This window comes from Spodoptera frugiperda, chromosome 26, assembly GCF_023101765.2.
Source record: "Spodoptera frugiperda isolate SF20-4 chromosome 26, AGI-APGP_CSIRO_Sfru_2.0, whole genome shotgun sequence".
In the NCBI taxonomy this organism is placed as follows: domain Eukaryota; kingdom Metazoa; phylum Arthropoda; class Insecta; order Lepidoptera; family Noctuidae; genus Spodoptera; species Spodoptera frugiperda.
In genome coordinates, this window is record NC_064237.1 from 12,012,034 (window position 1) to 12,039,954 (window position 27,921).

The window sequence follows — 27,921 nt, forward strand, 5'->3', positions numbered from 1 at the left end:
TTCGCGCGGTTATGCACCCTCTTTGCCGCTTTTCCAATATACAACCACGATACCCTTCAGGCAATACGAACCGCCTAAAGGCCACGACACACAGTAACGGCTTCCCTTCACACCATATATTAACTTGTCATTTAAAATTAAATAGAAAATCGTATGTCGTACGATATATTTCATAACATCAAATACAAAAAGCCGGTGGGTGGTCAATGCGTGCGCGCCGTTAGCTTTTCCAAAGCGGAAAACGGCATGCCGCAGCCGTGCCGTTGCTGTGTGCTCACGAGCTAACTCGTCAACCGCTAGTGCGTAAAACCTAGTATTCATTAGTCCACATTTGTTGATAAACTGTTTACGAATTTGATCATTGTGTTTACAGTTAACCTGTTTCGGGAACATGGCTGTCTACACTTGTCAGTCGTGACTAGAACGTCGCTCGAGACCGAGGAGGTGGTGATGCTCTCTGCTGCTTACATAATAATTCATAGAAAAAAAAAAGGACAACGGTGAAAGATTCGAAATTATGTAGATATATGTACCATTTGATTTTGAAAAAAAATGCTATTAAGGTTAATTGAACCATCAATAAACAAATGAATCTACTCTATAAAATAAATCTAAATTTGGAATTCTATTGAGCCTTAAAGTCGTGCACAGAAGCTGGTTTATACAAATTACAATATAGTGTTTAACAAATGTTGCCTAATGAATACGAGGCTTAAAGGGACTTAGTAAGTATATTATAAATGGCTCATGTGGAAATCACTTTTGTAATAGAAACCGACACTAATTTCAGTGTTGACAATTAATGACTGATCTTGATCCGAAATCTTGTTTCGATCTCAGATTTTGACAGAACTACATTTACAACCAATGCCAAAAACCGATCTTTATAAAAGAATTTGGTTAGAGATCGGTTATTATCGGCAATGCACACTGATTGTGGGCACGTTTTGCTTTGTCGGTTCACCCTGCGGTGCGCAGGCCGTCATAAAAAGCTTCAACATTTGTTTACAGAATTTACGAACTTATGAATTTAATTTAACAATAAATCGTTGACATTATTCATAGTAAAGCTTAGAAATGCATCAATAATATAACTTATGCAATGGGTGGGTGGTACCAACGCAAATTATGTATTAGGTAGTTACTTGGTGGATCAGTTCACATCTTACTTATTTAGTACAAAGTAAAAATAAAACGTACATATTGCCAACAACTCAAACACAAAAGAGTTTATAGTGGGGTAGTAATCCCGACACTTATGTATATCTGTAGCTAAGTAGTGAATTTCTATAACCCGTGGGACACAAGAGACACAATTTACTTTCTATTGTGTGTCTTATAGCGGCAGACGAGAAGTTAATTGAAAGTAAATCTTATAACATTGTAATAAAGTGTAGAAACGAAAAATCACATTTATTTGCTGGTATCTATGGATACCAATGCGTCACGTGGCGTGCCAATGTGAACTGACCCTTACATGAAGTTACATAACTTCTTACATAAAAATGCGTTACTTTACACTAAATTATTGCGAGAACTTTGGTATAAGTATTTAATAATAATTATTATTATAACTAGTCTAATGCATTTTTCTTTATAAAATAAACAATGTTTAAATCATTCAAATTCGCTTCGAATTTAAAGAAATATTTATGTAAGTAAATAAGATTTTCGAAAATGAGTAGTAAGTGCAACTAAGGTTAATTCAAAGGACGGATACGATGATAAAACAAAAAAATCTGAAAGCTTACAATCCATTACTAGAGTTTTGTTCCCGACGTGCTTGTTCAAACTAGTTTACAACACCACTTTTGAATATTTTTTCAAAGTTTATTTAGCTGCCAAAGGTTAGCATAGAGAGTCGTGTCATGAACTTATACTATATACTGGTACTATTTAACAGAGTATCGATAGAAATACACCAAGATAGAATTGATGTGCTTTCTTACACCAACGATAAAAAGGGGATGTTGTCACTACTTTACATATAATTGTTTTTAATGGACTTAAAAAGAGGTTCTAAGTTCAACCTGTATGTAATGTATGAATATAGGATGACTGGTCATTAATGAAAAATATTTTGTGTAACTGCCTCGTTGGCCGAATGGTTGCAAGTGCGGCTGCCGGGCAAGGAGTCTTGGGGTTCGATTCCCGGGTCGGGCAAAATATTACTGGGCTTTTTTCGGTTTTTCAAAAATTCTCAGTCTGGAAATGTGCCCGGTATATGGCAATAGGCACACCACCTATTACATGGGAATAACAACATAAATTGTGAAATGTGGGTGTACATTGGCATTATATGTCATAATGGTGTACCTCTACATACCTCTTCGGGGATTAAAGACGTGACGTTATAATAATAAGTCCCATTTTTATCACAATAACAAAACAACATTCATTAGCTCGCGAGCGTAATATTCCAAAACACCTAATAGTCTTCCGATAACGTGCTAAGCTGATCATGCGTGCACGAAATTTAGTTGTTTCAGTGTTATGATAAAAATAATATACTAAAGAGTATTATACAAAGATAGTTTCTTTGGGAAAGTTGTTTGTAATCATGAGTACAATCACGTGTTTGAATATCGTTCACTAATTACCAGTCACTCTGTATACGTACACACATCCAATACTACAAACTAGGTACTCGTATAGTTATAATCAATTCTATCTTGTGTCACTTCTATTATAATATAACTTTTAATAGAAAGAATACGTACTATGAGAGTGTGCATATAATACATACGTAAAGTATAACGTAATGTGAGATAGGTATCTTAACGACTAGTGAGAACATCTTACCTACACATTTTGGATTATGAGCAAACGACATTTCGTCACAATTGTAACAGGCCAAGTGATTTCTTATGCCTAAATATCTACACAGCTCGCAGGCCTGCAGATCAAACGTATATCTTCAAGATATTTTACAATAGGCCTCGAACACTTAATATCAAAATTACGTCGTTGCCGACATTTTTATTTAAATTATAAAACTAGCGACCCCAGCGCGGTTTCACCCGCTCTGGTCAGCTCCTTTTGATTGTAGCGTGATGTTTTATAGCCTGTGACCTTCCTCGATAATTATTGAATTGGGACCAGTAGTTCGGAGATTAAATAAATAAACAAACAAACGAACAAACGCGATCAAAAATCTTTTATATATTGAGTATACATTACTATTTAGAGAGCATTCTACGTGTACGTATTGTATGTAATAAGACAGTGACAGGTTAGTACAAAATGTAATTTTGTAACATAGAAATGAAAGCAAGCTATATTTCTCTTCAACTGATGATACCGCAACAATTGTGATATTACGATCTTTTTATTATTAGCTAACCGGATTTATTTAAGGTAAGCGTCCACAGGCCCGCATCGTACGCATCACACGCATTGTTCGTATTCCGTATGATGTCATCAGCACACATCGCATGGAGGCATTGCTGATGACGGACGATGACCAGTGGACGCAGTCGTATGAGTTTCTATACAAGACAAACTAAAATCCGTTGCGTGCGATGCGTACGAGTCACTTACCTTTATTTTTAGTTAAACGGATTTATTTAAGCTTGCCCCCTTCATTTTTAAATAATACGCCAATTGGATTTTAACCCCCTTTCTGACGACAGTCGATCTGAAGTTATATTATTTCTGTTATAAGCCTTATGCCTTGTTCGCACTACTAGCATTTTAGTTGAGTAGCGAGTATTTAGTAGCTCGCTCTCGCTTTTGTCCCAAAAACGAAGCGAGGGATACTACGTACTCGCTACTCGACTAAAATGCTAGCTTACTGCGAACAAGGCATTAGGTATAGAAACTTGAAACTTTGGGATCAATCGTTTTTGTGATGTGAAAGACCTTTAGAGGGAAACAAGTGCAAGTAATGTTGAAATAGATAAAAATTAGACTTAATTTAGGAGTAAAGTAAATAAATAGCTGTCAGTCGAATGGATCTCCTACTCGCTACGAGTAATGCGCACACTAGCGTTGTGTACAATTAAGACTAATTCAGAAAACATTACTCTAAAAGGCAAACTTTAATGTATTTTAAGCCATGTGTATTATGGCGGCCTAATTCTAAATATCCGTATTCTATTTCAAATAGATATTTTTACAATACCAATTTATATATTCTTTAACCATATTTCAGTTCTATATTGGTATTTAAAGTGAAAATAAATAGCATACATTGTCTAAATGGTTTCAAGTTTAGCCCAATATTATGAACGATTACCAAATAGTAGTACTCTCGAGAGATTGTAGTTCAGCACACATGGCGGTTGCCCACTAATGCAGTTGGTGCGTTAAACTTGTAAATAACTATATCTGGACGTGTTCTCGCGGCGACATGTAAGCGTTATGCAGCGCACGTCACAAGCTGAATCGTTGTTTTCGCTTATTTACCTACAGCTTTAATAATTACTATCTACCAAACATTACGACCTAAATTAGATAAAGCTTACAGTCATGTTCTTAAATTAATGTTAATCTGTTATATTTTTTTTTTAGTTGAGGTATTCCGTCATTTGCAATTAATAGAGGGAGAAGATGTGTAGAATTAAATTATTCTTTTCAATTATCATTATATTATGATTGGTAACTTTTTCACGGAATCAATTAAAACAAATGCTTTCATTACGAATTTAACCTGAGATGATTTCTGCGATATGAACTTTAATAAATAAATCTCATACAAAGAAATCTATGAGATATCAACATTACATCGTGATCACATCAATGTTATCCCGCAATAAATTTTTGTTTTGGCAGTAGAATCAAATGAAAATGACACACTAACTTTATGTAAATAAAAAATATTAATGATTGTGAAAGAAATAACTGGAAGACAAGCCAACAGTGTTACGTAACTCCGAGGGCGCGGGCGACAGAGGTATTGGTGGAGAGAGATATGGCCCGCGCTTATCAATCACCTGATATTATTCGCGATTGGCTAAATACTGAGTTAATGAGAAATGCTACTTCCTACTGCGACTCTTCGACTCCTGTGCCGTGAAAAAGCGGTTATTTATAACACACGCTGTAAATGTTGTATAGGCAAGTAAATTATGAATATGAATAAAAAATGCATGGGGGCCTGATCAATGAATGACGTAGTTAGATGTAAAACGAAAGGTTTGTGTGTGGTAGCGGTCAGACGGAGGTGCCGTGTCGCTCGGGGCCCAGGGACACGTCCTCGGGCGACGCCAGGTCCGCGCGCACCCCGCGCCCCGTCAGCGTCCAGCGACACGCGCCCACCCTGTAGTGTACAATGTCAGTAGGTTAATGTATCGCCCACCCTGTGTACAATGTCAGTGAGTCAATGTATCGCCTATCCTGTGTACAATGTCAGTGAGTCAATGTATCGCCCATCCTGTAGTGTACACTGTCAGTGGGTTAATATATCGCCCATCCTGTAGTATATAATGTCAGTGAGTCAATGTATCGCCCATCCTGTAGTGTACAATGTCAGTGAGTCAATGTATCGCCCATCCTGTAGTGTATAATGTCAGTGAGTCAATGTATCGCCAGCCTTGTAGTGTACAATGTCAGTGAGTCAATGTATCGCCTATCCTGTGTACAATGTCAGTGGGTTAATGTATCGCCCATCCTGTAGTGTACACTGTCAGTGGGTTAATGTATCGCCCATCCTGTGTACAATGTCAGTGAGTCAATGTATCGCCCATCCTGTAGTGTATAATGTCAGTGAGTCAATGTATCGCCCATCCTGTAGTGTATAATGTCAGTGAGTCAATGTATCGCCCATCCTGTAGTATATAATGTCAGTGAGTCAATGTATCGCCCATCCTGTAGTGTATAATGTCAGTGAGTCAATGTATCGCCCATCCCGTAGTATATAATGTCAGTGAGTGAATGTATCGCCCACCCCGCACACGGGCCACGTTACCCGGGATAATGCTGAGTCAATGTATCGCCCATCCTGTAGTGTATAATGTCAGTGAGTCAATGTATCGCCCATCCCGTAGTATATAATGTCAGTGAGTGAATGTATCGCCCATCCTGTAGTGTATAATGTCAGTGAGTCAATGTATCGCCCATCCTGTAGTGTATAATGTCAGTGAGTCAATGTATCGCCCATCCTGTAGTGTATAATGTCAGTGAGGAGTCGCCCCCCCGCGGCAGGGGCGAGGGCGGGGCGGGGGAGGGGGAGCCCGAGCTGGAGCACGACGAGCTGCCGCCGCCGCGGTAGCGCTCCACTTCCTCTGTACACAACATTACACCATCGCTGACAACCCGGCAACGCACTATACGTACTTAAAAAGATTTCGCGTACACACGTTTTGGATTATGAACAAGAATAAAGATATTGGTCAGGGTTATGGTTAATAAAAATACACGCTACTTAAAGTTAGTCATAATTATTGAACTATTAATAATCGGACCTCTATTCCCAGATCAAAAAGTTAGGAAATGACCTTCTCTAAGTCACTGTTTGATTCGTTCCATACTGTCAGAAACATCATGTACACAGATAGAAAAGTAAATGAAAAATAGATAGTTGCCGACCGTATAGTGCTCACCTGTATCATTTCCTCTTTTATCATCACAATCGGGCGCATCTTCTAGACTTCTTAAGATCTCAGCGCACAGCTCCGAGTCCAGAGGAACCGGGTTGTCGGACTCCCTGTCAGTTATATAAAAATTAATAACATTTGTACTATCGTTCATGGACAAGCCACGGTAGTACGTACCGGTTGTGCAGCACTAGCGCCACGGCGGCGGGCGGCGGCAGCGGCGGGTGGGGCGTGGCCCGCGGACTGAAGGCCGACACCTCCAGGACCGGCGCGCGCACCCGCGGCAGCCACGCCCCGCACCAGTCGCGCCACGCGCCCACCACGTCGGGCGGCGCCGCCGCGCCCGCGCCCCCGCAGCGCGCCCCCCACGCCCGCTCCGCCTCGCCCCGCTCCAGCTGCAGGCGCGCCGCGCCCGCCTCCAGCGCCACCACCACCTCCGAGTCGAAGGCCTGCCCGCGCACACGTATTAGTACATTGTTAGGTAAGGCACCCGAGGTATACGTTACACGCGCGCCACGCACTAGTGAGGTATACGTTACCTCGACGAGCGTGTTGGCGGCGAGCGCGTGCCAGTCGTCCCGGTCCAGGCCCCGCGCGGCCCACCAGTCGTCGCCGCGCGCGCCGTACATGCGCGCCAACTCCTGCGCACTGGCCGCCAGCGCGCACTGCAACACGAGCACTGCGTCACGAGACACTCACACACACACAGTGCGACAGTGCAGCACACACACACACCCTGAGGTCGTGCGCGGTGAGGCGCACGCGCGCGCGCGCCGCGTCCGACAGGCCCGTGGCCAGGTCCCGGCGCCGCGCCGCCGCCGCCTCGTGCAGCGTGGCCGCCAGCGCCGCGCACTCCTTCTCCAGCTGCCGGTAGGCCCCCGTCTGTGGGCACACACACTCTCGTTGCACGAATAATCGTATCTCCAATTCAGAAACGATTCCGTTTCGATCCACTCGTAACCTTAGCGATCTGCACGGAGAAGGGCCCGAAGCAAGCGTGCACGAAGTGCTCGTAGTCCCGCAGCGGGCGCTCGATGGCGCGCTCGAGGTCGGCCACGCGCTCCGCCAGCACGTCCAGCTCGGCGCGCGCGCACACGGCGGCCAGCGCCTGGCCCGGCGACGCCTGGTAGGGCGGCGGCGCGCTCAGCCCCGGGCCGGCCACGCGGCGGCAGTAGGCCGAGTCGTGCAGCGGCACGCGCGCGCCCCGCGCCAGCAGCCCGCGCCACGCCGCCGCCTCCCAGGCGCCGCGCAGCGCCGCGGCCGCCGCCGCCGCCAGCAGCGCCAGCGCGGCGCCCGGCACGCAGGCGGCGGCGGCCAGCAGCGCGGCGCCGGCCTGCAGCGCGCCGCACGCGCCGCAGCGCCACGCCGCCGCCTGCAGCACGCCCGCCCAGCGGTTGAGGCGCTCGGGGTCGGGGCAGTCGATGTCGTACACGAGCGCGTTGGCCACGTGCACGGCCAGCGCCAGCGGCGGCACCCAGAGCGGCGCCAGCAGCGCCAGCAGCGCGGCGGCCAGCGCCGTGGCCAGCACCAGCACGGGCAGCGCCAGCAGCAGCAGCAGCGAGCCGCCGCCGCCCAGCACGCCGTACGTCCACGCGCGGTGCGCCAGGCGCCGCGGGCCCGCGCCCAGCAACCCTGGGGAGTGTTTGTATACCATAAGCCGGCAAACGGACATACGAATCATTTCATGTAAACCATCGCCACCGCCCATGGACACCCGAAACACCAAAGGCATTACAAGTGCGTTGCTGGCCTTTAGGGGGTTAGGAATGTAAGGGTAGTCACATCGGTTTTCTGCGAGGCCGTGGTGTCATTCCGACGTATCTTTACGACTTCATAGCACCTTAATAAAACGCTGTCCTTCGCTGCCCAATTATTTAAAAACGTTTGGAATGGGCTAACGCCACCTCCCACCGCGACTCGTATGTTGTATTAAGCGTGTTGTGATTGATTGGTAATGTAAGGAGGTATGTGATGTGCTGCTAGTTACCAGAGTCCGGCTCGGTGTCGAACCTCGTTCTCTCCTTGGAGACGTAACGCCACAGGTTCAGTAGCCGCGACCACATCGTCTGTGTCTCACTGCTGCGCTTCGGGAACAGCGTGCCGTTCACCTGGTACATACAAGTTGCGATGTTATACTCGCCGGCAATACTACGTGTCGGTGAGGCCATGCCGCTTCCACCCCGTACCTGGGAGAGCTCGTAGTCGGGCACGAAGGGCTTGACGCAGAGCAGCGTGCGCAGCGAGATCGGCGAGCTCCAAGGGATGAGCACGGCCAGCACGAACATGACGTTCCAGGTCCAGCAGAAGGCGCGCATGGCCAGGTTGTGCAGGCGCCAGCCGGGCCAGCGCGTGCTGCTGCAGGCCGTGGTGTCGCGCGCCAGCAGGAACACGGGCTGCGACGGGTCGGAGCGCGGCGTCACGATGGACGTGGCGCGCGTGCACAGCACCGTGGGCACGCGCTCGCGGCGCCCGCGGAAGTGGCGCTCCACGCGCCAGCGCGCCGGCCGCCACGTGCGCCGCGCCCAGCGGAACGTGCGCGTCGCGCCCACCGCCGCGCGCAGCTCGGCCGCCAGCAGCGGCTGGCGCTCGCGCAGGAAGGCCAGGTCGCGCAGCAGGAAGTAGCGGTGCTGCGCCAGGCGCGCCGCCGCCATGGCCGCCGCCGCCTGCTCCGAGCTGGCCCAGCGCAGCTCGTCCTTCAGCCGCGCCGCCGCCGCCGCCAGCTTCTCCTTGCGCCACGCGTCCGCCCGGGACAGGATGGGGTGCGACGCGCGCAGGCGCGCTTCCGCGGTCGCCAGCCCGGCTTCCAACTTTCTCCGAACGTCTTCCTCGGCTCTGCGAGAAGTTAAGAAACAAGAGATGTCACCAATATGTCGTCGGTTTCGGCCGACGTGAACGACAGATCGGGCGACTTGCCTGGCGACGATGGCGGAGGCCCTGAGCTGCGCGGCCAGCAGCGCCGGCACGTCGGGCCCCAGCGCGGCCAGCGCCTCGCTCGCCATGACCGCGGTGCACACGCGGGACACGTACTCGCGCATGGCCGCCTCGCTCACCTCCTGCACACGTGCACGTTACACTCGGCGCTCACAAACGAGCACCGACACGGCAATGCACGGGCCGAGGCTGACCTCCTCGATGTCCTTCATGGGCATCTTCTGGCTGGCGAGGTGCGCGGCGCGGCGCTCGCGGAAGTGCAGGAACCAGCCGCGCGCCTCGCGCTCCAGCAGCGCCTGCAGCGGCGCGGCGGCGCGGCGCAGCAGGTCGCGGCGGTACAGGCGCAGGTCCACGTGCGTGCGCTGCGGCGTGCTGTACACGCACGGCACGGCGGGCGCGCCGCGCGGCAGCGAGCGCCCGTCGCTCTTCTCGCACGCGGCGCGGCGCATGGCGCGCGTCACCCACGCCGCCAGCGCCGCGATGTCTTGTTGCTGCTCCGGCTGCACGCATACTCGGTCACTACTCACTGTCACGTCTTACACTTATTTCCAATTATAGCTCTGGCTCTACTTTCTGTTTTGGGGAGTCATAGGTACATAACACTCCTCATTTCCCATGTACATAGTTAATAAATTCAAAGAGTTCTGAGAGAGAATCTAAATTCGAGATGTGCCAAGAAAAGTCGTATTACGTACCTTACATATCAGTTCTGCTACTAAGTACCGCGACCTTTCTTCTCTTATCTTCTTGTCTAAGTCTCGAGCTTCGAGCGATGGCATGCCAATAGCAAAGTCTAGGAGTCTGTAACAACACATAAACGAGTACAGCATACCTACAGTAGACGGTAAGGAAAGTAAGAAGTTTTAGTTTTCAGTCAGGATCGTCCGACTGCAGGGTAAAGGCCTCCCTACCCTCCTTACACTCATCTCTGTGTAAAACTTTTTGCAGCCAATCCTTGTCATTGAAGTCGAGTTCGTCCCGCCATCTCCCTTTGGGCCTGTCGCGGCGTTTGTGGCAGTGTGGCTTTTTGAAAACCTCTTCAAGGGTTGCGGTGAAGAATTTCGGAGAGCGGGTCACTTTGTTTGACTCCCTTAGAAATAGGGAAGGATTGGCCGAGTTTATGTAATTTGACTGCTGCGGTACTTTCACGGTATATGTTCTGAAGCAAGTTAATATAGGTAGGGTGGAATATTGGTGCTGTGAATATTGATGAATGGGTGAGACTGTCGAAAGTTTTGGAATAATCTATGACCGCTATGTATAGCGGGAGATTAAATTCCAAATATTCCTCTATAATCTTATAAGTTCAGAGAGGGTAGATGGTCCGTAATAGAGAGGAAGTGCTGTAAAAATGTTGCGTTAATGTGGATGTAGTAGCTTACCTGTGTAAGCCTTGGAGGAAAGACTTGGTGCCGGCGATGACAGAGAACGGCTTGTCTCGGAGCAGTCGGTCGCGGGCCACTACGACGATGAGCGCGAGCGCGCGCGCCACGTGCCGGTAGAAGTCCTCGCGCGCGCGCGCCCGCCCGCGCTGCAACCAGCTCGCCACGCGCCACACGTGCGTCTGTCCCGGGAAGTGGCGAGACGGAACCTCGAACTCTCTGCGGAGTGACACCCATAATGTCTACACTTGTAGTCCTGTGCTACTAACACGAGATTTTTTTTCCACAAAAGTTTGGAAATGTCTACAGTAAATACAAAGAATAGTTCAGTGTCTTACAGACAATCAAAACGGCACATATCTAATAGGTAGGTAGTGTTCAGCGTAAAGGACGAGAAATAGGCTAAAGCTTGAATAAATATATAAAGAGCTAAACCAAAAAATAAGCAGACTAACTAAGATGTATAATAGTATGCTGAAAACCGCATCAAAATCGGTTCAGCCAAACGCGAGATAATCGCGCAGAAACATACATACGCAATGACATACACACAGGTCAAACTGAGAACCTCCTTTTTTGAAGTCGGTTAAAAATAGTTTTTAAAAACTATAGTATGTAACGTAGGTACAGTACTAAAATTATTGACTGAATGTGTTTAGTGACCTATTTTTCTTTTCAATAAGTTTAAACAACGCCTTCACATATTCCGAGTAACATAATTATGTCCACTAATAAGAGCCAACGGTAAAAAATAAATACACAAAATTACAATACATATTACATATAGGTACATAAATAAATAGATAGGGCGACATACCCCCATTCACGTATCGATTCCAATTGCTTAGAGTTTAACTTCTTCAGCTTAAATACTTTGTCCTTGTGCAAGCTTCATGAGAAAAATATCAACTACTAGCTACTTCTGCGCGGTTCTACCCGCTCTACTCGGCTATTATTGATCGTAGCGTGATGTTTTAAAGCTTATAGACTGCCTCGATAAATGCACTAAACAACACAAAAAGAATTATTCAAATCGGACCAGTAGTTCCGGAGATTAGCGCGTTCAAACAAACAAACAAACAATCAAACAAACAAACTCTTCAGCTTTATAATATTAGTATAGTATAGATAATGAGAATGACCGTTACACAACAAATTACCAATGGAAGCGAAAATGGCATCTATACTATAAAGTTTTAAGTCTAATATTGTATGCAGCCTACGCTTTTTTCTAAGGGAATGGTGTTTAGTTCTAAAAGGCTTTAAAAGCTAAGCGTCCACAGGTCTGCATCGTACGCATCGCACGCAACGGATTTTAGTTTGTCTTGTATAGAAACTCATACAACTGCGTTCACTGATCCGCATCGTACGGACCGCATCATCGGCAAATCCTACATGCGATGCGTACGGATGACGTCATACGGAATGCGTGCGATGCAGGCCTGTGGACGCTTACTTAAAGTTTATGGTTACAAAATATACTGTCCGCTAGAGACATGCAAACGTTTTAATCGATCTCAGTTTATTTGATAAAATGGAACATTGTTTACGGTTAGGCAGACTGATTTTAATAAGTTATAAATAAGCGTGGAGTATGGGTTACGGTTCATTGTCACCCGGTCTAATTGGTAAAGGTCGACGCATCCTATCCCTATATGAAGCTGTTCATGTTCATAAATAATAGGCTCGTTGGTTGCTATCGCACAAATAAGTTTCAGTTACGTTGCTGGATTAATGACTGGTGAAGGAAAACATCGTAAGGAAACCTGGGCTTATGATTTCTTATTATTAGTTTGAAATCGCCAACCCGCATTGAGCAAGCGTGGTGATCAATGCACCACTTGTAGGCTGTGGATGTGATGTGAAGTTACCGAGGTACAGCTCTATTCGAGTTCAGATTAAAACTAATCATACTTCGTACTAATCATAATAATTATAATAAGTCAGGGGCAGGGGCCATAGTACCCCATAGTTAACCGGTTAACTATTTCATAGCCATCCACACCCATATCCCTATCATTTCTTTTTACCATATCTCAAAATAGTCCTACATCAACCGGGGATTGTCCTTCGGTGCACTTCCATAGTGCATACAGGGATAATCGCCGGCTGATGTCCCATTACATTTAGATCAAAATTGTTCAACGGGCCTCTGTTCGCAGTTCGCTTCGGCCCCTCGCACGCCTTCCAAAGGTCCGGGACCCTGCGGTCCCGTGCAAGGAAAGGACAAACATTATAATAACATAACAATGTGTGAATTAATATAATTGGGAATGTGTGTATCTGTTTGTTTGTTCATTTTCTATGGCGAATGGGAATTCACGTGATTTTTAGAGACACATGACGCTACAATCAATAGGAGCCGATCAGTTAATGAAACCGCGCGGGAGTAGCTAGTCTATAATATAAAAATAAGTCGTCTTTTCCTTCCTGACGCTAGAACTGCAGAACCCACAAACCGATTTCCACGGTTTTGCATTCGTTGGAAAGGTCACGGAGCCCGTCCGTGAGATTTATAGCAAAGAAAATTCAGAAAAAAATCAAGAGAAAAGCAGGAAAACAGGCAAAATCATTGGTGGCGAAACGGAGTTTGCTAGTATTTTACACAACAAACTTGGTCCATATTTTAATTTTACTATGTATCTATAACTACCTAACTCACCCCCTATTACATGGGACTTACAATATAAATGGTGAAAAGTGGATGTGCATTGTAGTGGCATTACGTGCCGTAAAATGCGCCTCTGTCTACCCCATTGAGGATAAAAGGCGTGACGATTTGTGTATAACTACGGTTTGGTTAATAGTTATAGCTGGACAATTATACAGTGAGCAGCACGTTGCACTCTTGTCGACTATAAGCCGGGATCGCAATGTGATACTATGAAACGGCGTCGGCGGATACAATTACATGGATATAATTAACCGTATTAACTCAATGGGCGACCTGACAATGTACACTGTGTTCTGTGTCACGCCCCTGTCACTATAAAACAGTAGTTCAAGATATACACACGTCATTACGAAATATTTAGTTAAATGATAGATCAGAGCTCTTCACATAGTCATTTTTCATTCCAGAATCCGTAGATGACAGTAAAAAATCCAAAACTGAAACAGCAAATTATCTATACTATAAATAAAGCTGAAGGGTTTGTTTAAACGCGCCGATCTCCGGAACTACTAGTTCAAATTGTATTATTATTTTTGGGTTTGTAGTCCATTTTTGGGTTACAAAATCAATAAAAAAGTGATGGGTGAGGCGGGAGGGAGTGTCAGGCGGGAGGGAGTGTCAGACTCTTACTGACTAAAAACCAACCCGTTCCTTATCCTGCTTTGAGCCGGAGCCCAGGTAACCTTTTACTTTGTCCGCAGCTCGGGATGGTACAGCCGTGCTAAAGTAGCGACAAAAATCAAATAGAAATAAGATTGACAATGGTACGGAATTCCTGCCCTTGGTTCATTCCCATCATCCCTTCCCGTAAAATGGGTATTTAGGTGACATGTGCCCCCAAGATGGAAAGTAAATGTTCACTAGATCGCTAGATTTCCAGAACTGCTTCGCGGGCTTCCAGGCTTTATCTTTCACTCAGGTATTCTTTCACACAAGCTTTGTCAAGACGAAAATGAATACGACAAAACATATCAGGCCATCCAATTGGGCGCAGTGGTACAAAATATTGGCAATTTATTTTTATTTAAGTATGCTAAAGGAATACAATGTAGTCACGATTAACATCACTATGTTGTGAAACATGCAGGCATTGTTTAAATAAACTTACGTTTGGCACAGGTAAATAAATATGATGCAGAGTGTACTATTGCGAAGTTCTGACGCATGTGCGGACCATCCATGACGACTTACTAGTGGGGCACCGGGCTGATGAATCGCTAACAACAACTTACATTCAGTGCTGTCAATAAAGTATAGATAAAGCCGGTTTCTTTGCGAGTCCACAACGGCTGCGATTGTTCACTATCATGACTTTGGTTTTGTTGAATCTATCTCCATTTTAATACACAAAATAACTGGAGATATATAAATACGTTCGTCTAGTGAACTATATCAGCTATTTTATTTATTTATTTAGGACAACCAACAAAACTTAAACTAGTCTGTAGACTTAATTATAGGTTGCCACAGCAGGCATAATATGTGGTCGGATCGTTGTCTCATATCATGCAAGGAAGAAAATGCAAAATTAAGAAAAAATGCTGCAAGCACGGGGCTCAACAATTAATGCGTAGTGAATGACGATAAGATGTTACGGCGAAAAGGGGAGTATTTATCTGAAACGATATCAATGTTGTTGTTTTTCTAGACTAAAACATTATATTTGAGTGTTATATGAAAATATTTGAGCGTTTAAACAAGTCAGACACGAAGTAACCAGAAGGGGTGGGAAAAACTGAATTACTACTAAGCCTATTGTAATGAGGTATCCTGGGTGTGACGAATATAAATCTCATATCATTAATAACATTAATTGACTAACTGCACCACATTCGAACCCGAAGCCCGAGATTTGATATTCGAATAAAAAGGTAAGAATAAAGACACTAATTTATTGAAATAAAAGTAAACTCTTCTATTTGGGGACTTCTCGAAATAGTGCCGTTGTAGTCGGCCGGAAGTTTAACCGCCATTAGCCATAGTAGCATAAGATGTGACTTCACTGGATCCCCGCTCGCCCTTTGCTCGTCAAGCTCAATTAATGTTTTCACTCAATCATTTGAGTGTGGCATACAGTGTGCTTGGGGCAAGTGTGTCGTTTGTATCCCACTTCCCACCAGACTGATCGCTTCACTCTTTCTTTTGTTTCCCAGTCGGCGCGCCACTTAACCAAATGCTATCCCACATTACAATCAATTTAAATATAAATTCATGTTTTTGTTACTAAGTTATGTTAATTTCTATGTTAAGTTCAAATCTCGAGACCGGCTAAACTAAATCAACAATATTGTACCAGATTCTTTTTTCTTCATTGCTGATTTGGTACAGAGATATATAATATAATAGCTTGGTATAACATATTGGGTAATTTTAATCTTGGGCAGAAGCTTAGCTATTATTGCACCGTCTTAGTAATTCCACGTGTGTGTATGATGTTCAGTGTATCGCGAATCGTGTCGGAATGTTAGCTTCATTGTACCATAGTCTATATAATTACCACAGATTGTGTGTCAAATGAAAGCGACTAAAAGAAATTGCATCTTTAGGTTTCTTCTCCACCAGAGATGTGTTATGCTACGTTGCTGTGGATGCGTTTGGCTTCAACCAATCATATTGATTGGTACACATAGTTTAGCACTGATGGAAACGCACTCAGCTGAGCTATAATTTTTAAAGGGAAATATGAGTGCTATGAATGGCTTCCCTACTATCGATACATTACATACTTGAGCTGCGCATCTTCATAGCACAGCTACATAACTGAGTATCATTGGAAACGGTTACATAGTTTCACAGCTTAACTAGTAGCATTTTTTTTTTTTTTTTTTTTACATTTAATGGGTCGACGTTTGGCCGCTATCTCACCTGATGGTAAGTGATGATACGGCCTACGGTGGAGCACGTCTGCCCATAAGCAACCTATTCACTCGGGCCTTGAAGACACCCAAGTTATACCCATCAGGAAACACAGACTCCGGCAAGGAGTTCCACTCCCTAGCAGTTCGCACAAGGAAGCTTGAAGCGAAGCGCTTCGTGCGAGTGGGTGGGATATCTACCATGAAGCGGTGACGCCTCGCCGATTGTCTTGTGGTTCGATGATGAAAAGGACTAGGGGGAATCAAGTTGTGCAATTCCCCCGCACACTCCCCGAAATGTATCCGGTAAAAAACGGAAAGGCTTGCGACCTTGCGCCTGTGTTCAAGGCTTTGAAGCCGGGCCTCCACAAGCGCATCGTCATTGATGAGCCTCTTGGCACGCCTTTCAATGTGTTCGGGCGCATCCAGCTGGTATTTGGCCGAGCCGTCCCGAGCATCGTTGTAGCATAGCTACATAATACATCACTGGTGGAAAAGCACTCTTATGGTCAAGGAGTGATGATTCTTCTTAAAAGACTTTGATTGAGTAGTGGAAGTGTGACTATCGGAGCAAGCGATCTCGAGGTCGGTTTCCGAATCTCGAGTATTCAAAATTACGTATACCATCAGAACGTGTAGTACGTGTGAACAGTATGTACGTGCAGCCAGCACAGCTATTTACTTTGCAGGTAAGAAAATATACATTGATTCAGTACAAAGACAGGATTCATCCATTGGTTGGCTACTGAACCGACCAATGGTTACAGAAGATATGGCGATCTCTGGACTGAGTAAATCTGCAGTAGATGGTTAGCTGTGTTGACTGTACCTACACTACATTTATACATCTAAAGCCGGGTCCAGACGAGTGTAACGTGTAATGTAAGATTACGTGTAATTTAGCATCAACAGTGTGGACGGCACACGAACTCAAAACGAATTGTGAACGCGAAAATATTTCAAAAGCTGTTTCCACTCAGTTGCTACGAACATGCCGAATAGGAAGGTCGGTAGACTGGTGCGGCTTTTATTTTCATGTATTTACTAACTGAAGACCGCAAAAGTCGGAAGCGTCGATGGTGGAAAACTAATTTGTATAAAAGAAGATCTTCTTTACTTGTGGAACTAAAATCTCAACATATTAGTGGTCAATATAAAAACTTTACTCGTACATACGACACAACCGTCACGAACGCCGCCGTCCAAACGAGCACTGCGAGCGTCTTTGTGTTCGCGCGAAAAACCGACAGCCGATGGATCAACTGCGAGCGCCGCGCGAGCGTTACATGTAATGCTCGTACTGCCGTCCACACGTAGAATTCGTGTTACATTACACGGTGGATTACATTACACGTTACACTCGTCTGGACCCGGCTTAATGCGTGCACCTCTGCACAAGGCGTGATGTTGTTATATGCACTTACTCATTTCTCTGATATCTGATAGGCACCAAGATGGAAGACGCAAAGGACTCACCCCTTCTCTCTAATGGAGTGAAGTTGCTTCGGAGTCAGCGGCTGAGGTTCGATGCCCGCATCTAAAGCGGCCGCGTCGATCTCGTCGCACGGGGGCGCTATTATTATGTCCGACGGCCGATTACCCGGACCCGTAAATCGAGATGGTGGAAGCACTGGAAACCATACTTTATATTAGTATATATTACTATCAATCCACACAACCTCTCGTTATAATAATTATTCTGCATAATGGTACATTTTAATTATTATGTTATCGGCTTACCCACGTAATGTTTTGACGAGGAACTCGACTAGTTTCAAGCCATGCTAGAGGCTCATATTCATGAGCAGCATTCCGCGACACACGACACGGCGATTGTCGCGCTGCTACTGCCAGTAGCACATTACGTGAGTAAGCCGATAACATAATAATTAATTTAGTATGTCTCACGAAAGTTACAATAAAATTATGGTACATTTTATTCATAGATTTGTAAGTTATAGTAAGCAGTAGGCAGTAATGCAGTAATGTCTCTGTGGGCAGTAATGTCTGGGTGCAATCAATATCCTTGAGTCCTTCTTGTATTATTTCTGACAAAAGATATCTATTTTTTATTGCTGTCCGCAAGTACCAAACTCCTATACTATACGTTAAAACTCCTTGACTAGCAATTACATCTCAACTCCAAAACACAATGTTTTTCGTCAGTTCTTGGAGTCCGATAATTTGTTTGTCAACAAAGTTTTACATACAAAGCAGGAATAAGGTTTTTAAAAATGTACTTATACATAGTAAAATGAGTTCACTAGCAAATAAATGAAATGTTTATTTTTCTTTTTATCAATATCAATACCATCTCCTGCTAGTGTATGGGCCTTCTTTACATGAGATTGCGTGCAATAATCTCCACATTGTACAGGCAGTTTGGTTTATGAAAGAAAGTTGCTGCAAGTCTATGTTAAATGTACTTATAGTTAGTATTGTGTAGGCTCTAAGTCAGGTCATATGACACCCACATTAAGAGTAGGGGTTGGTGTAGTTTACTGTGCTGTCACCACACAGCTGATGGAGGCCTTATTTTTACAATCAATATTTGTAAATTCTATCTAATACATAAATAAATGTTATGAAAGCTAATCACCACAACAGAAATACCTACATAAATAAGAACAAGCTGTTATCTCCAACATTAAAGTGCTCAGCATTCCGATAAAAGAAAATATCAGAAGAATGCAGATTTCTAAAAAGCATATAACATTTATTGAGGCGGTATGAGCAATAATTGCGCTGAACAATTTCATAATAACATGGAAACTCTATTTTTAGAATGACTGGGCTTTTGAGGGCAAGAAACATTGTCAACAACTTCAATACTTAATTATTTTCAATTGAACATAATTATAAGCCATTATACATTGGAAGTTATCAGTCCGTAGTGATTGAATGTAAAGAATTAAAGATAGTTCCAGGCTTACAAAATCCGACCCAGAGCTGGAGAATGCCTAGCAGGTTACCGGGGCTCCAGCTTGAAAGCAGGAAAGGGGTGTTTTTTTTTTTAGTCAATAAGAGTCTGACACTTCCTCTTGCCTCGCCTAAGGGGGAATAGTCACTGGATGATTTTCTTACTGGATAGCAAGGACATCCAACAGAAGGAAGGAATTCAATAACAAGTGCTCACTTTAAAGAAACTCCAGTTTGAAAACGAATTAAAGAACTAAGTCATTAAGTTTTGAGTAAAATATTAAAAGCCCTATTAAAAAAATATTTAGAAATACACATTTTAACTTATCTGTAATATAATTTTAAATTATTAAGCATAATTATAATACATTACTCTTTCATTTCCAAATCACAGACACACAATAGGACCATGACAAACCAAAAACAAAAAGAGAGTTCTCACCAATGGGGAAAGTTTTCCAGTGATAGAGGAAATCTTCGGCGACTTGCTTGATGTTGTTGACAAGCTGCTCGACTTCAGGCGGAGCGCCGACCAGCTGCACGTCGAAGTGCAGCGGCTCGCGCTCCGGCGACGGCGCCTCCAGTACCAGCGAGTTCGGGCGCGACGCCCGTTCGCCGTCTCCAGACATTTTCAGATATCCCGCTGCATCCACTCTACACTTGATTCCCGACTCCCTAATCGCATAATGGTCGCAGTGGGCGGAGAAATCACTTTGCACCGACCTCTTATTGTTTTATTATTTACATTAATTAAATCAATTTAAAACTGCACATGATTGCTATAAGAAATGCTTAATACGTTTTATATAGGCTTTGCAACTTAATACTGACTTATATTTTGTTATGATCACTTATAAATAGATTTTTGCAGATGAAATTAAATAAATAAAATATCAGACTCAGCCGCAACCGAGCCGAGTTGACAATATTTTATTCTAAAATTGTGTCTGTCTGATACGATACGATTTACGAAAAAAGTGACAGACAAGCAGGCATCATAAAATAAACTTGTGAGTGTTTGCGTATACCGAAACGTAGCTTCATATTAAATTTTACTGTCTAAAATTTTATATAATTATGTAATTATATTTCCACACATCATTAATTCAAATTAATTTTTGTTATTATTTAAAAACATTTAAAAATATTATTATTTTACATAGGCTGAATAAAATGTATACGCCATGACAGCCAAGTTTTTCACAAAAAAAAAATATACCATATTGTCAATGTGGTAACTAATTTGTGGATTTGTTTGTTATTTACAATTTAATCATTTATTACGCTTTTCGTTGGTGAAAGTCATTTGCATTAAAGAAAAAAAGTACATTCCTCAATATTTAAGTAGAACCGCTAAAAATATATATATTTTTACCCTAATTACGTCCGTTTTCTTGGAGAGCCTGAAGTTGATCGGATTAGGTATGTCCTACATAGCACATAATTTATTGTAGAATTTATCACTTATCACCCGCGGTCTGTGTTTAAACGTGTTTTTGCGTGAAAATGTATATATGTTAGTTTTAGGATAGGTAAGTTGCGTTTCATTGATGTATAATTTCGATTTCCTTTGTTTTGCTATAGTCATCCGTACTTTTTCAGTGCACGATGGAAGCGATGGATATTCAGGCTGTAGAATCGAAATTAAGTGACGTGACTGTCACGGCCATCCCCATGAGCGGCAAGAACATGCACAAAGAGCTGAGCCACAGCAGTAACAGCCAAGCAACCATATCAACCGTGCCCGCGACTTCTCCGTCTTCTATCGGCAAGGATAAAGACAACGGCATGTCGAAGTACGCTCAATTACTCGCCGTCATCGAGGAGATGGGTAAGGAAGTACGTCCCAGTTACTCAGGTAGCCGAAGCTCTGCTGAACGTCTTAAACGTGGGATTATTCACGCCAGAATCCTTGTGAGGGAATGTCTTATTGAAACCGAGAGATCTGCAAGGCAATAGCTTGTTTATGAAACAATTTTCGCAGTCAATTTTAGTGTACCTTGAATCTTTGTTAAGCATGATATGATAATAGAAAGATTGTACAACATGTTTGGTATTGTTGATTGTGTTATGGTAGAACATGATAATTGATGAGATTTTTAACAAAACAAACATTAGAGTTACACGAAGAACAAAATGTTTGAAAGCACCTCTAAATAAATGATAGCATGGTATTTATATGTGCATGTTATACAGCATATATGGAGTGTAACATGGAGTTATGCTCCAATATGAAGGTTGAGCAAGTCACTGTTACAATCACAATTTGAATGTTATTATTTAATATTCATTATATTTGACTAGCGGCCAATGTTTGAAATATTAATTAATATAACAATAAACTAATTAATATTTACCTATTTCAATTAAAATGAAGCTGTTAAATTGAATTGTTGATTTGACATTAGATAACTATTTCATAACATTGGTTGTAAATGCAAACAGATTCAATATGTTATAATGATATTCTGTAATTATGATATTGATACATGTACCTATTAGTTTTACTGAAAGGTTTGGCAATATATTTGTTATAAAATGGTTACCGAACAAGTAAAGATTTTGTTGAAAAGTAAAGATTGATTTAAATTGTAAAAAGGTTCACAACATTTTCTGCTTGTTTAGGAACACTGCTGAGTTTGAAACTTTTTATTTATCCAGTATGTTTGTCTATTTATAAATCTGATGTGAAAATTGCAATAATACAACAATTGTTCTCTTTATGATTGTGAGTTAAGCAATATAGAATGTTCGCCCGGTGTTTGGCTCTTAAGTTATTCTCCTATAAGGTGTTGTTTGTTGTCTCTTGTACATTAGCAAACATAATTTCATTAAATTACATTATCAACTGAATTTCACAAAAGTATTAAATTCAGCAGAACATTTTAAACATCTAATTTATTAGAATTAAATATAATTCAGGGTACTTAGACATAAATATAAGAGAATTTAGTTAAAATTTTGTGATACCCAACAAAATTGTGAATTCATTATTACAAATGATGTAAAGATTTTTATGTAATGGCCTTAGGTGCTTGGGTTTTGAATAGAATAGCTGGTGTGGTAACATCTTTCTTCTACCAAAGAACAAATTCTCACAGAACCTACATCAAGATGATGCTGTATCTTTACAATACCATAAAAGTTCTTTGTATATCTTTGAAATCTAAAATATTTTCCTATAACAATACAGTATTTAAATGTTCTTATATATTTTTAAATATTATCTTTCTTCTTCTTTATTTTTTTATATCATATACAGGAAAATATATTTAGATATGCATATATTTTTACTGTATATTCCTGTTGGAAGTCTTCCTACAGACTTGCAACAGGAAATATAGAGATACAGGTGAGGTTTTACACTATTTTTGTTTTGAGTACCGAAGGCCGTTACAAACTCCAAAGAACAATTGGATAATCTGGCTGCATGTTTATACTTGTCATGCATGTAGAATGAAGTAAGGTACTAAGCAACACCTACATTATCTGTTTTGCTCATCAAAACAATCTTACTTCTGGTTTTCATGCATGACTAAAGCACACAAATATAGCTAAAATTTTATTAAAAATAATTTGATTTTATAGCTATAAGTGGTAATTGTAATTTTGGCAGTTGAGAACACTGTAGTTGTCAGTCCAATGGTTCGGAGACGTAGTTGGAATGTAAGGCTTTCACACAAAGCCGCACTTGTAATGGGACTGTCTAAACGTTCCCAGATAGAACAGCTACCTCTTCAAACCATTCTAGTTTAGTGCTAACGCGTCAGAATGGTTTATGAACAGTTATAATATGTCCTGAATTAAAACAGGCTGTGATCGCAACATTTATTGTGAACATCTACCTCATACACAAACAAAATATTAATATTTTAAATGTTTAATATCATTGTCGTATATTTAAGCTGTGGTGTGGCACAACTTTGGAATACTTTTTATTAATATACCGGACAGGTGGCGCCGCTGAGATGGAATTTTTGATGATGCCTGTGATATGGTTGGCGTAGTGACAAATGATTGTCTGTTACTGTCCATAGAACATTTTATTTTTATTATGCTGCTCAAGTTATATCAAGTATCTTTGCCATAAATCGTCAGTGGCGCCACGCCCCAGAGTTACAAATCTAGAATATTGCACGGTAAAGTTGATATTTGACTATTGCGTGTAGTAAACATGAAACAAATGGTTACTATTAACTCTTTGAGGATATTAACTTGATATTACGCAAATGGCTTGGTTATTTGTAGTCATATTTGTATATCCCAAAATCAAGCCTATCAGTGGACAGCCGAACAGAAAGTAACAAAATATTTGACATGTATACACATCAGTGTTGCTGAGATGGAACTTGGCGATGACGATGAACTGATGGTTCTCTGTCCACTGTGTATTTGTGACCTCATAATAGTTTATAAGGAAACATGCTCATTGATTTATGATCATTATCGTTTGTTAGACGTTAAGTTGTATATATTTAGTTGTAGTGCCTACCATTCAACGACAATAGTTCAATACTTTAGTACAGGCGGCGTCCAATTGTTAATTTTTCGATCAAAATGAACTGTAGTTGCAAAGAGTTACTGTACAAAATACCGTTTATGTACGGTAGATAAAGTCCACAAGTATAAATGTAGCAAATTGGTATTAGAACGAATATACTCAAAAGGTACCACCGATTTTAAACTATACACTTGGATAGTAAACTCTTTGCTTGTCTGTACCGGTCCATATTCAAATTATAGGTGTTTCGGTCCAACTGCCGTCAAGTATACTTCTTAGACTAGATAGATGTAAGAAGAATTTACGAAGTAGATTTTAAACTCTTATAAAATAAGTTACCACTAATAAATAATGTACTTACGTAAATAAATGTTATTGTATTGTAACCCTTAAAGTCCATTTCAAACGATATTTTTGTATTATTTATCTTGATTTTTACATAATTATATTTATGTCTAAATTTATTTGCTTAGGATACATTTTTAGGAGAAATGGTCATATAATTAATTCTGTTTTCAAATGATTAGTTACAGATAAATGCGAATACATATAATTATGTACATTGATTTAATTTTAATTCGTATAATTGTGTAATATTTTCCATGACTGTCATTTACTTCAATTTGTATTACCTATGTTCTTTATTATAATCGGTTCACGATATAGAATTGTCTCGACATCGCGAAATTCTAACATATAAAATATAATGTGATGCATATTTATTTGTTGTAAAAAATAGACTAACGTTGTAACGATTTTAAACAAATTAGACATAATAGGAATGGTGACAATGTATAAAAAAATACGCTGCGTAGTACGTCATTTAGTTATAGATGTGGACGTCACTATATTTATCATATTTTTCATTGACTTTTCAAGTTTATATCATAAAACATATTGACAGAATGATAGGTTGACCTGGTTCACGTAACTGGAATACTATTGTCATCATCCTTATTATAATGATAACGACAATATGAAATCACTTAGTATACGATTCGTAATTAACTGTATACCCTCGTAGGCAACATAAGCAGATCTATAAGTTTTCTAAACGAAAAGTTATATTTTAATATATCCCCGATTGAATTAATGGATTCCTAGTGTTTATGTCATGAGAGTATATTTACATATCGAGGTGTTTGATTGTACAGAGGTGGTCGAAAAGATGTTACTTCTAACGACACTGCATTCCTTACTGGACGCGCGGCGCAGGCACGTGCATCTTATAATAATTCTTTTTATACATTATCTTGAATACAAGCAGTGATTATTTGTGTGCCTGTGTACCTACAAGATCACAACATTAAAATATAACAAGTTATGAGGATGTAATGATGTGTGTAGGAACGTCTTTTGATCTTCACTGTACTACCAATGTGCAGATTTACGCATTAGTAAGCCGGGTATATGAAGCGTACCTTACAACTTCATAATTACCTGAATTATACGATATAAACAGTGATAAAACAATTAGTTCTATATAAAATATATTTGTTATACGTTGCAAAGCATACCAATAATACAAATTAGAATTAATGTAATTTTTAAATTATGCATTTTATAACGATTTTTAACACGACGGCGTGTGGACTTGTTTGATAAATATGCGAGGACTATAGTTCACTGCTGAATTAATAATAATTCGTTAAAATATTAGTAAACATTAACATTTTAATAAATGTGTTAACTAATGAAGAGGCTGATTATAGTGAGAATAGCAATTGGATCCATTCAGCTTAAACATAATAAATTGTTATTTTTGATTTGACTGGTAATGTATATTGACTATATTGTTTTAAATACCCTGCATTGTTCAATGTTTATAAAAGTTTGAGTGAAGAAACAGAACACACGCCGTCGTCCTTAGAAAGATCGTGATTATGGGACAGTCCTATATTGTATAATGAATACTTCGTTTATGTCCCAATGTAATATGTAAGTTGCGAACCACAACACAGTACAAATTTTATCATATTATTATCTATTATTCTACATGTGAAGCAATGGATGTAACGGAGGTCTAGTTTGCTCGTCTTTATAATGTTAGTAATTATTCATGTATGGGCATATTTTTATTACAATAAATGGGTTTAAAATAGTATTTTCGTATTTTTATTGATTTCCTTTGTGTCCTATTTTATTATCTCTATGTATGAGTTTTATTTTGTCCGTTGTATTCGCTCGTTTGAAAAGGTAATATTTTTTGGTGGAAATGTTTGCTCAAGATTTTGGTATAAGTTTCAGGAGTATGGCGGTTTGGCAGAATAAGTGGCGCTGGGACACGGGATACAGCGCCGACTCTGTAGAGTGGTGTCCCGTAGAACCATACCAAGACGTGCTCGTCTGCGGAACTTACCAGTTAGACAATACAGCTGAAGGTAAATTGCGACATCAGGACAGGCTCAGCTCATCAACACCTACATAAAATCATGCTTTTGTCTATAGGGGTGGGAAAAAATGAAAATACGACAATACTTGCATACTTTTTACTCTCCGTTACAATTATCATCAGGTCCTAAATGCAGCATTCAATAACTAAAATAAAATAATAGATGCCAGTATGAATCGGTAGAAACATTCTATATTTTTTACTTTTGCTTTGCAGGGAACACAGCATCGAAACAAACGAGATTAGGAAAAATATATTTATTTGTTGTAAACGAGAACACTGCAGAGTTGGCCCCTGTTCATTCTATTGACACCTCAGGAATATTAGACCAGAAATGGTGCTACCACAAGTTGCAAAACCGCCCCACACTTGCTGTCGTAACATCCGTTGGTACTCTGCAACTTTACCAGTTGACCAATGAAGACGGAGTATTACAGTTGGCGTTATGGATAGAGCACACGATTTGTGAGAATGGGTTAGCTCTCTCCGTTGATTGGTCGACTAATAAAACGCATTCAGACGATCCTTACCTGGCAGTCAGTGATTCTGCCGGTTGTATCCACATTTTAAAAATAGTAGAAAATTGTGTTAAAGTGGTGTGCAAATGGGAGAGCCATAGTTTTGAGGCGTGGATCACAGCGTTTAATTACTGGAACTCTGACGTCTTTTATTCAGGTTTGTAAATTCACCTCGTTATGCCTAACTGGTAGGTATTCAATGATTGCTTGATCAGGTTCTAGGTAGCTAAGCACCTGAATATTATTCAAAAACGTCCTATTATTCTAGGGGGCGATGACTGTGTATTCAAGAGTTATGACGTCAGAGTCCCTGATGTTTCCACGACTGTGAACAAGAAGCACGAGGCGGGCGTCACCTCGATAAGGAGCCATATTGACAAGGAGCATCAGTTACTGACTGGCAGGTTTGTATTAGCGACCCTATACTACAGAGGTGGGGAGTAAATAACTTGAATTTTATTTCTATCAAGTTCACGTGCGAGGCTTATTTTTTGAGGGGAAACGTGGGAGCCTTATAGCCTTTTTTTGAGAGGAATAGTCATCAAATGACTTTTCTAACCCCGTCCTGGGGGAGGTAAGAGTGTCAGGCTCTTACTGACTAAAAACTACCCTGTTCTAACTCTTGCTTCGAAGCGAAATCCGAAGTAGCACGCCTACAGGCTGATGATGACGTTCGTTTATATTACAGTTACGATGAAAAGGTTCGTCTCTGGGACACGAGAAGTTTAAAATGTAGCGTTCGAGAGCTGGATGTCAACGGCGGCGTATGGCGATTAAAATGGCACCCGAGCAAGCCATGCACTGTTCTGGCAGCCTGTATGTACGGCGGGTTCCGAATACTACGCGTCAATGACGAAATGGAGATCCTTAGCGAGTATTTAGAGCACGAGAGTATCGCATACGGAGCTGATTGGAAGTGCAATAGTGACCTTGTAGCTACTTGCTCCTTTTACGACTGTAAAATGCATATCAGCCAAATTTTAATTTAGTTCATGTTTGTTTGTGTCATGAGTCATCACTAGCAGGAATTTTGCATTGATTCCCGAAACGGGTTAAGGCGGCGTATGCATAGTTCTGATTAATGTTACCAGAAAAATAAATATTCTCTGATTCCAAAATATTATATGATTTGTTTTTTGCTATACATAATATATTTGCTGGATTAAAAAATTGCTATCAATCAATGAAATAAAAAGCAACACATTCAAGTAAA

General features: G+C 41.6%; 2 protein-coding genes across 4 annotated transcripts; one reads left to right on the forward strand and one right to left on the reverse strand.

Moving 5' to 3' along the window:
• Window positions 1–6,084: 6,084 nt before the first annotated feature.
• On the reverse strand, window positions 6,085–20,272 carry LOC118264379 (uncharacterized). The gene is made up of 14 exons (XM_050705151.1): window positions 19,740–20,272; window positions 17,855–18,008; window positions 10,850–11,068; window positions 10,163–10,268; window positions 9,662–9,967; window positions 9,450–9,589; window positions 8,723–9,368; window positions 8,524–8,644; window positions 7,498–8,168; window positions 7,272–7,418; window positions 7,076–7,201; window positions 6,714–6,985; window positions 6,543–6,646; window positions 6,085–6,224 (listed from the first exon to the last, which is right to left on the reverse strand). The coding sequence occupies exons 1-14, from the start codon at window positions 19,924–19,926 to the stop codon at window positions 6,085–6,087; spliced, it is 3,339 nt and encodes a 1,112-aa protein (XP_050561108.1). The 5' UTR covers window positions 19,927–20,272.
• Window positions 20,273–20,478: 206 nt separating this feature from the next.
• LOC118264511 (diphthine methyltransferase) lies at window positions 20,479–27,921 on the forward strand. Of its 3 annotated transcripts, XM_035577039.2 has the most exons (6): window positions 20,494–20,719; window positions 20,900–21,093; window positions 26,049–26,179; window positions 26,407–26,865; window positions 26,977–27,112; window positions 27,397–27,921. In XM_035577039.2, exons 2-6 carry the CDS (start codon window positions 20,906–20,908, stop codon window positions 27,695–27,697), a joined length of 1,215 nt encoding a protein of 404 aa, XP_035432932.2. In that variant the 5' UTR covers window positions 20,494–20,719; window positions 20,900–20,905; the 3' UTR covers window positions 27,698–27,921. The 3 variants fall into 3 exon arrangements, with proteins under 3 accessions (XP_035432931.2, XP_035432929.2, XP_035432932.2); XM_035577038.2 differs by lacking the exon at window positions 20,900–21,093 and having other exon boundaries at window positions 20,479–20,719; window positions 26,046–26,179; XM_035577036.2 differs by lacking the exon at window positions 20,900–21,093 and having other exon boundaries at window positions 20,481–20,719; window positions 26,040–26,179.